General features: G+C 34.4%; 1 protein-coding gene across 1 annotated transcript; it reads left to right on the top strand.

Moving 5' to 3' along the window:
- The first annotated feature begins 8,610 nt into the window (after positions 1-8,610).
- LOC107822019 (xyloglucan endotransglucosylase protein 7-like) lies at positions 8,611-10,005 on the top strand. Its single transcript, XM_016648508.2, has 3 exons — positions 8,611-8,917; positions 9,021-9,214; positions 9,370-10,005. Exons 1-3 carry the CDS (start codon positions 8,660-8,662, stop codon positions 9,770-9,772), a joined length of 855 nt encoding a protein of 284 aa, XP_016503994.1. The 5' UTR covers positions 8,611-8,659; the 3' UTR covers positions 9,773-10,005.
- The last annotated feature ends 358 nt before the right edge of the window (positions 10,006-10,363 follow it).

Here is a 10,363-nt window from a genome sequence, read left to right as displayed (position 1 = left end):
GTCCTCCCACATATTCGTGAAGGCTACTCCCTCCTGGCCTTCGCATTCACGATCTAGTGCTCGCGTTCGCGTAGAAGAAACAATGATCCCTCTTCTTCCCAGGTCACAAACCTATGCACGCGGGAAGCTGGTCGCATTCGCAAAGGGTAAGGCCCCCATTGCTCCGCGTTCGCGACCTAGCTACCGCGTTAGCGATGAAGAAAATCCCACCCAGCCCAGTTCACTCTTCGAGTTCGCGGGAGTACCTTCGCAAACGTGAAGAAGAGAACACCAGAAACCAGTAGAAGTTAAGAAAAACCAAATTTTTCAAAGAACTAAGGTCCGTAGGCTATCCGAAACTCACCCGAGCCCTCGGGGCTCCAAACCAAATATGCACACAAGTCAAAAAACCTCATACAAACTCGCTCGCGTGATCAAAACACCAAAATAATGCCTAGAACTACGAATCGGACACCAAATCACATGAAATTTTCAATAAAACTTTAGAAATCGTATTCTAACAACCGGACATCCGAATCAAGTCAAACCAACTACGTTTCTCACAAAATTTGACAGACAAGTCATAAATATAGTAATTGACCTATACTGAGTTTCTGAACCAAAATACAAACTCCGTATCAACAAAGTCAAACATCAGTCCAATTTATAAATTCTTTAAACCTTTAAACTTCAAATTTTCAATAAATTGCGATAACTCAAGCTAGGGACCTTCGAATTCGATTTCGGGTATACGCCCAAGTCCCAAATCACGATACGGACCTACCGGGACCGTCAAATACAGATCCGGGTTTGTTTGCTCAAAATGTTGACCAAAGTCAACTCAAAGGGATTTTTAAGGTAAATTTTCATATTTTATCAATTTTTAACATAAAAGCCTTCCGGAAAAATACTTGCGCTCGCAAATCGAGGAATGCTTAAAGGAGCTATCGGAGGCTTCGAAACACAGATTTAAGGTTTAAAACTCTAGATGACCTATTGAGTCATCACAGTAGGAGTGGGCCCGGACGAAATTACCCTTTGCTAGTCGAAACAAGAACTAACTCTAAGAAACTTGTACAGGCGTGCCACGCTGTGTGCCCCGCCATGCGGAGCGCTTGTGAGGATATTCATAGAGGTAAAATATGACAGGCAACCCACTTTTACATAGTCGCTCCATGCCATGCGGCACCCCATGCGGCGCGGTAGTGTTGTTTTCTCAAAGTAATTCGTTTCTTCCACTTTTTGACATTCAGACTTGGTCCTCGACCCTCGAACGTGATCCTGATTTAATTTCTTGGGCTTCTACTCATACTTCAAAACTCCAACTTGTTTGATTTAGCTCCAAAATAACTTTTTGACTTTGAATCACTTCATGAAAGGCATAAAACACATAATAAGTGTAATTCACTATCATTTAAGCTCAAACACACGCAAAATACAGTAATTAGAGTGCAATATTACGGCTAAAACAAGGATTTCTAGCCTACCATCATGTTCCGACACAAGTGCGGTGTCTCACTATGCTCTCTCTGCTGCAGAAATTATTGAACGCAGAATTGTAAAATTCCAACCCATTGTCAGTTTGAAGACGCTTAACTTTTCTTTCTATCTGCCTCTCAACAATCGTCTTTCATTTATCAAATGTCGGAAATGCCTCATCTTTTATTTTCAGAAAATATACCCACACCATCCTTGAGTAATCATCAATCAAAGTCATAAAATACCTAGAACCACTCTTGGAGGTAACTCTGTTTGGACCCCACAAGTCAGATTGTATATAATCTAACTTGTCTTTTGTCTTGTGCTCGGCCTTCTTGCTGAACTTTACCCTTGTCTGTTTACCAAACACACAATGCTCACAAAAATGCGAGACTTGATTTTTGTACCCATTCAGCAAATTCTACTTACTCAACAAAGACAATCCCTTATCACTCATATGACCAAGTCGCAAGTGCCACAACTGAGACTAATTCAGATCACTTTTCCCAGAAGCTACAACAGCTTCCCCTTCAACTACATTAGCCTGGAGATGATACAATTTAGAATGCAGTTTACCTTTTATGAGTACCATGGAGCCTTTACATACTTTAAGTATTCCATTTTCGGAGTGAAACTTATAGCCTTGATCATCCAATGTCGAAAGAGAAATCAAATTTCTCTTTATCCGAGGAACATGCCAACACTCAATGTTTCTAATAATTCCGTCAACATTCTCAATTTGATGTTACCAATCCCATTTACTGGTAATGGATTATCATCTCCCACGTAGACAGTCCCACTTATTTTTTTGTAAATTACAAACCAATTCTTGTGTGGACAAATGTGGAATGTAGCACCAGAATCAAGAACCCATGAATTCTACCCATGACTAGAACTCACGGCACAGACTTCCCCTACATAGTCACTATCATCATAGTTATTGCCACTGTCAATAATATTTGCAAAATTATCTATTTTTTGCTTCCCTCTTTTCTCTTTCAGCTTGAGACAATCTCTCTTGTAGTGACCTTGCTCCCCGAACTCATAATAGTTTTGCTTCCTTGCTTTAGACTCCGATATGGCGGTTGACGTTTTTATGTAAAAGTCCTTTTGTTGTGTTCTTCCTCTACTCACAAGACCCTCACCCTCAATTCTGTTGTACGGAAAGCTCTTTTTCAACTCTTTAGATTTTAGTGCATTACTAACATCTTCCAGTGAAATGTTGTCTTTCCTATACAGCAACATATCAACAAAAGTATCATAAGACGGTGGTAAAGAACATAACACAATCAAGGCCTGATCCTCACTCTCAATTTTGATATTCATGTTCTTCAGGTCCATTATGATTGAATTAAACTCATCAATTTGAGTTTTAACAGGTGTACCTTCGTTCATATCGAGATTGTATAACCTCTTTTTCAAATAGAGGCGATTTGTCAGTGATTTCTTATAATACAAATCTTTTAGCTTCTTCCATGTCGTTGATGCAGAAGTTTCTTCAGCAATTTCCTGAAGAACGCTATCTATAACGCTTATGAAAATTGCACTCAAAGCCCTCTCCTTTAGGTTTGCCTTCTTTGTCTCTTTCATCTCTTCACTAAAATCCTCATCAATTGCCTTCCATAACCCTTGTAACATCAAGCACGATTTTAACCTAATCTTTCATAGATTGAAACTAGAACCCACGTCAAATTTCTCTACTTTGTACTTTGTTGAAGATGATGAAGACATCTTAACCCTAGATTATATGTAGAAACCCGAACCTTGCTCTGATACCAATCGTTGCGAAAGATCATAGGTTAACTAGCACACAATCATACACAAAGAAAATAAAGAAGAAAAATCAACACAAGGATTTAACGAGGTTCGGTTAAGCCTAATCCTCAGAGTAAAAGCAGAGAGAGTTTTCCACTATGAATGAGAAGAAAAGCATAATACCTCTATAGAATCCTCAACTACAACCCCTATATATAGATCCCAAATAGTCTCAAACCTATAAGAGAAAGGTTTCCCAATTTGACAAGGACAATAAGTTTTTCTTTCTCAAATCTATTAGGACAATAGTTTTTCCTAAACCTATAGGGAATATGGGTTTTCTAAAAATACAAGGAAATAATTCAAGCCACCAAAATAACAGTTCTTGAAGATGAAAAAACTATCTCGCTTTCCGTGGACAAAAATACTTGGGTTCTGGTAAAACCTTGAATCGTGGCCATTATCCACATCTTACAAATTAGAAAATGTTAAATATAGGGTGTGTTTGGTATTTGGAAAATGTGGTTCTCTAAACTTATTTTTTGATATTTGGTTAGTTAGCAAAAAAATATTTTGAAATATATATAATTTAGACAAACATTACGGGAAACGAAATGGATAAGAGTATGGAAGGGTGTGGGTCTGGGGATCGGAGTGATGTGGCGATGTTAGGGGCGAGGGGTGGGGGTTGGATACAGGAGTGGGGGCAGGGGTGGGATGGATGTGGGGGTGGCAGTGGAGAATATATAGGGTGGAAAAGATTGAAAATTAGTTTTGAAAAATATTTTTCCTCTTTTTGATAGGAAAAATGAGTTTATGAGGAAAATATTTAAGTCAACCAAACATGAAAAAAATCGAAAAATATTTTTCACAAAATATTTCCTCCGTACCAAACACACCCATAGGCATCACCTATATTCAAGGAAAAAATTATGAATCTTCTAAACTTTGTGTGAGTATCGTCTTATCGTTCTATAAATGATTATTAACATGAGCGAACCTAGAGTTAGAGAAAGACATATTAGGTTCAGCAAGCTAATAGTAAAAGATAAAAACTTATCCCCGTGTGTTTCTTGGGAGTTAGTATATGAGTTGAATATGTGCAGATTTAAATAATACGACACTAAAGTGTTCCATCTCATTATCTTTGTTGAAGTTATAAACTTCTAACTTGTAAGCTTACATTAATTTTGAAAGAAAAATAAGATTTTTTTTAGTTTTTGCAAAAAATTTACTCTTTGATTAGTAATGTTTAGTATTAAGAAAAGAACAAATCGTAAAATTCAATGAAGCCACTTATAATCGCGTGAAAAGTGAGCAAACTCAGTAGTAATGAGTATGCCTTTGGCCGTATTTGTTTGCGCTTAATGTAAATCTGAATCTTAATCATTCAAATCTCAAATATTAAGTACGTTTATTTTTAAAGTCTGAATCTTAATCATTTAGATCGTAATCGTTAAGTGTGTTTATTTTTTTATTTCACAACCACTTTATGGGTTTGAATAGGTCTGTATAATTAAGATCTATAATAATGACTTAATTTCATTAAGATGCTATCATCCACATTCATTCTAACTGTCGTCATCGCCTTCCATTACCAACTACCACCACCACCATCCTCAACCATAGACGCCACCACTACCACCACCCACCACCTCCACCACCATCATCCTCAACGATAACCACACACTCACCTACCTCAACTACCACCACCAACCACCCCATGAACATCAATAACCATAGCCGGAACTGTCCATCATTATAAACTACCACCACTCACTATCACATTCCTCAATCACAACCACAACTATAATAAAAAAACGAAAATATAAATATATAAGAAAATAACTACCCATTCAAATTGGTAGTTATTTTTAATTAATAATTAGTTATTGGTTATTATTTTTGAATTTAAATATATATAAAAAACGAAAATTAAAAAATACAAAACTACCATATATATATATATATATATATATATATATATATATATATATATATATATATAGAGAGAGAGAGAGAGAGAGAGAGAGAGAGAGAGAGAGAGAATATTAGATTAATTAGTATTTTATTTGAAATTTTATTTATTTATCTTTAAATAAAGATAAATTTTATATATTCATATGTTTAAAAAAACAAACAGTTTTAATTATTTAGTATTGAGATCTTAAAACACATCTTAATATTCAGATGTGTATTCAGATTCAAATGTCATAATCTTAATACACGTCTTGATATTCAGATATGTATTCAGATTCAGACGTCGCAATCTTAAAAAAACAAATGATGCTATTGTCAAAGAAGCATTTGACAAACAGCTTGTCAAAAGAAGGGGGGAATATATAAAACTTGCTGATCGGCCGAAATTAATTGAATTTGCTGCCAAAAGTTATGTAATATGTATATTTTTATATATAATACACATATATACGAAAAATATATATTTTGTCCACTATTATTTTTTGAAGTAGCTTAAAACTATACATTTCTGGAAAAGGAAAAAAAGGAATTTGAAAAGAAAAATTAACTCTATGTCCCTCATTTCTAAGCGTGCCCAATCTCGTAACTAATACAGGTAGTTCCCCTGAAATTTGGTGACAAAAAAAGAACTACTATATTTTAACAAAAATTAAATTAACGTGATTGTTTATAGCAATCCTTTTCCGAGAAATTCCCTTATGCATATGCTAGAACATCTGAGGTCAATATAGAAAGAAAATTTTAGATTATTAAATTCTATTTTTATTACGTCTTTAAAATGAAATTGATTCAGTTGAAAAAACAATTATCGGTGGAAATTCCATAAGACTTAAATCTAGAGTAAGATTTCAACTTTATGAATTCTGAATTTTAGAATGATTTCAAGTGTTAAAAATTGGGTTCTAAATTTAATATTTACATATTAAATGAACTAGTGTTATACCCTGCGCGATGCGGACAAACTTAAAGAATCTTATGAAATTATGATTTGTTATATTATATTATTTTAATAAATTTTAGTTGCCGTTTTATTTTTTTAACATAGTGTGCAGAAATATAATAAAATTTATATAACTAAAGGATACACATCATATGGTAATTAAATAAATTATTTATTTCTTATTTTGTTTTTTATAAAATTAGCAAGTACTTAGTACTAAATATTTACTAATGTGACTTTTTATTAACTTGCCAATTGGCTTAGTATTTTGTCACTATTTTTCTATAATATAATATAGATATATATTTTCTTACTCTGATAATATTTTTATTATTTTTATTATTTAATTTTTTTTAATTGTCTAAATTTATCAATATATTTTTTGAGTGTTATTTACTTATCTCTTATTTTTATTAGTTAATATAAATTATAAATATTCTAATTCTAATGTTATCTTTATCCCTCTAGTTTTATACCTTCTTTTCTACTGTAATATTTGATTTGTTTCTCATTTTGCATTCTACTTGTTATTAAAATTATGTAATATCTAAGGTTTCCATTCAATGGGATTCCATATAAGTTCTATTTGCTTATTTAAAAATATCCCCCTAAACTCACCTTAAGAATGCTACGTGGCTTTTTAATAGTTTGTCACTTGGCTTAACCACAATGCCAATTATATATGGTAACTTTATTTCTTTAATATATATATATATATATATATATATATATATATATATATATAGTATTTTTTAACACAAATATACTGTTTAAATAAAAGTTGTTGAATTCGACTGAACCCGCATACGGACTTCTAGCTCCGCCCCGGCTTGAATCAGTGGATTATCTAGTCTATTGGCAGCTCTAAGCGCCCCAAATGCAGTCAATGAGCTCCCAGGCTGATGCCATAACTTTTTTGTTTTTGTTTTATTCTCGCTATTATGGGGTATAGGGTGCAGACTTCAACTTGTATATTAATATTCAAAAAGGGAATACATGGAGAAGGGGACATAAAACCTTACCTCGCTCTGTACAAATAGTAAGTTGGGCATCCCTAAATATAATATTAGCAAAAAATTGCATATTGTAATATCCTTTCCATTGTGAGCACCAAATTTATAATTTGATCCTATAGTTATAAACAGTTAAGCTTCCTAAAAATCTGAGAGGAATGCTCCCAGTTACATATGTGCAGAACCATTACTTCAAAAAAGTTCCATTCTTGTTCTTTCTCCTAATTAATTCTGAAATTAGGAATTTGAATTTGATTCATTCTTAGAGCATCCAGGCTGATGGCATAATTGTTGCAATTTGAGTTCTGAGGTCTCAAATGCAAACACTTCAAAGGGGGATGTTACGTGAATTATTATGTAAGTTTTGATTTCTTGAAGTTCAAAGAGTATTACTGCAAATTAAATCATGCTATATAAACATGATCGAGAGAAGAATGTCACATATGGTGAAAATTATGTCCTCAATATTAACTGACTCAATAAGTTAAACTTCATAATATTTCATGATAGCCAACACAAAAACAAAGAGAAAAGGACAAACAAAAAAAAAAGAAAAGAAGAAGAGAAAGCACCGAAATGCTTAAATGGATTCACATGTAATATTCTAGAATGGTAAAAAGTAATTATCGTAATGGGAGAATAAGTCAATTATTTTTATGAAATCATATACCATAATGTTTGGTCAATTATTTGGGGGCACATGGACTTGAATGAATTAAGTATCCGCTCATCTCATCCATCTTGGAGAGAATGAAGCTAGATAACATGTAGCAATCAAGAATGAAAAGACTAGCTAACCGATTATTATCACAATTTTAAATATTTGGTTAGTTACACATTATTTAATCTCCAAATCTTTTCATGTTCAGATCTCTCCTATTAAGCACCGTCATGAATTATTTTGTTCCAAAATAATGTTTGGTATAGGAATTGTTCGGTCGTCGCATGGTGTTTCTGAAAATCATGTTGATTATTTAACTAACATAATAATATTATATCTCCTATTTTCTTTTTAATTGTATCCTCTAATCCATTTATATCCATCGTATGTAAAGATAAAACTTCATTCAATAAAAAGTATTCTGTTACTGATTGCATGTAAGTAAATAGAGAAAATAGAGAGCCTCACGTATTCACATGCCATGTTGTATCATAATACTAATAGCTGGATCCTAATGGCTACTTTTAGTTATTCTTTAGAACAGAAAAATGCATGTTCAGATGTGGTAATATAAATTAGGTAAACTATATCCCTATAATCGGTCAAAAACAGAAACCACGCGCAAACAAGTATTTGGTCCGCAATGATTACGATTTACGAATATACTAAGGTTTCCAGCTCAATAATATTGTTGTCCAGTTGCCCATATTTCTTCCATTTTGAGCCTCTACTTCCTCTCATGTTCTCAAAAGGAATAATATAATGCCCTCATAGTCCACCTATAAAAGAACTCCTTTAAGCAACCTAAAGAATCACCATTCTTACTACTCTTATCATCTCTTCAGCATTTCAATGGCTTCTCATTTGTTTCTAATTTCCATTCTAATGGGCAGCCTAGTTGCTGCCTCAGCTAATTTTAATAATCTTGCAGAGATCACTTGGGGCGAAGGACGTGGTAAAATAACAGAAGGAGGCAAGGGCCTCTCCCTGTCCCTTGACAAACTTTCTGGTTCAGGTTTTCAATCCAAGAATGAATATCTCTTTGGAAGATTTGACATGCAACTCAAACTCGTTCCTGGAAACTCTGCTGGCACTGTCACCACCTTCTTTGTAAGCTATTCATCAACTTTCGATTTTTATAAATTTAAGTCTATTTTCATTTCCAAGTTACGATGATTTGACTTTTGTTTCATGTTCTTTATTTCTTGATCAGTTATCTTCACAAGGAGAAGGACATGATGAGATCGATTTCGAGTTCTTGGGTAATACGACGGGCGAGCCCTACACTGTCCATACCAACGTCTATTCTCAAGGAAAGGGAAACAAAGAACAACAATTCCACCTTTGGTTCGATCCAACTGCAGCATTTCACACTTACACCATTGTGTGGAATTCTAACCGCATAGTGTAAGCTGTTTTTTTAATCATGTTATATACTGATAGTATGTTATCTGATGGTTTAAATATTTTTTATATTATTAATACATAAAGAAGTTAAATTCTATTTTTATTACTCCACAACATTTTATTTTGCTTACATTTTTTTCAATATGATGGATCAGGTTCTTGGTGGATAACATTCCAATTAGAGTATACAACAACCATGAAAACAATGGCATTCCATTCCCAAAGAGCCAACCAATGAAAGTGTACTGCAGCTTATGGAATGCAGATGAGTGGGCTACACAAGGAGGCAGAGTCAAGACTGATTGGACACATGCTCCTTTCACAGCTTACTACAGAAACTTCAAAATAGATGGCTGCGCAGTCACATCCGGCGCCTCTTCATGTAAGTCCACTGATTCTGCAGGCAATGCTAAGGCATGGCAAAATCAAGAACTTGATGCTAAGGGCAGGAATAGAGTCCGATGGGTGCAAAGTAGACACATGGTTTACAACTACTGCGCTGATAAAAAGAGGTTTCCTCAAGGCTATTCTCATGAATGCAAGAGCTCAAGGTTTTAATTAGGAGATGACACTTCATTATATTAATTCCAAAGGTTTGAAGATTGATGCATAGCCTGGTGATTTATGGGATTGGTTGTTTTCCTTATGGTGGTGTGAAATTCTTTATTGTTTGTTCCAATAAAAGCTTGTTTAATTTATTTATTTATTTTGATTAAATGTTGTTCAAGTTTGTGTCTATACTGGGAGAATATGTCAATTCCTGAATAAATACAAGAAACTGTTACCATGAAGCACAATTTTTCATGCTCTTACTTTGATAAGATGTATAGTTGTAATCGTTTGAGATAAAGCTGTATACCGTCGAAATAGATTTCGACCTTCTTACGTTCGATCGAGTTCGAGTGTTAAGAAGTCGGAATGAGATTTTGGGAGTGAGCTCTGAGGTCGGTACTAACGAACCTCGAGCCCGAAGGTCGCTCGAGGAGGCGGCTCGATAATCCTATCTAGCCCGTGACTGAATCGATCCGCAAGGCACTGCTTCGAGGTCGGAAATGCGCGACGCCCATCTCGAAGGTCGAACTCGATCCAAGACCGAAGGGCCCGACCCAGTAACGAGTTCGAGCTAGTATCGAGCTCACAGACAAGAGC

This window comes from Nicotiana tabacum, chromosome 2 (genome assembly GCF_000715075.1).
Source record: "Nicotiana tabacum cultivar K326 chromosome 2, ASM71507v2, whole genome shotgun sequence".
In the NCBI taxonomy this organism is placed as follows: domain Eukaryota; kingdom Viridiplantae; phylum Streptophyta; class Magnoliopsida; order Solanales; family Solanaceae; genus Nicotiana; species Nicotiana tabacum.
Note: the sequence above shows the minus strand (reverse complement) of the source record. Positions and strands in the feature narration are given on the sequence as shown.

Excerpts from the sequence above, each read along its gene's own strand:
- LOC107822019 (XM_016648508.2), top strand. The coding sequence starts at position 8,660 with ATGGCTTCTCATTTGTTTCTAATTTCCATTCTAATGGGCAGCCTAGTT. Across the intron at positions 8,918-9,020 it reads GCACTGTCACCACCTTCTTT|TTATCTTCACAAGGAGAAGG; the intron begins GTAAGCTATTCA and ends TTTCTTGATCAG. Across the intron at positions 9,215-9,369 it reads TGGAATTCTAACCGCATAGT|GTTCTTGGTGGATAACATTC; the intron begins GTAAGCTGTTTT and ends ATGATGGATCAG.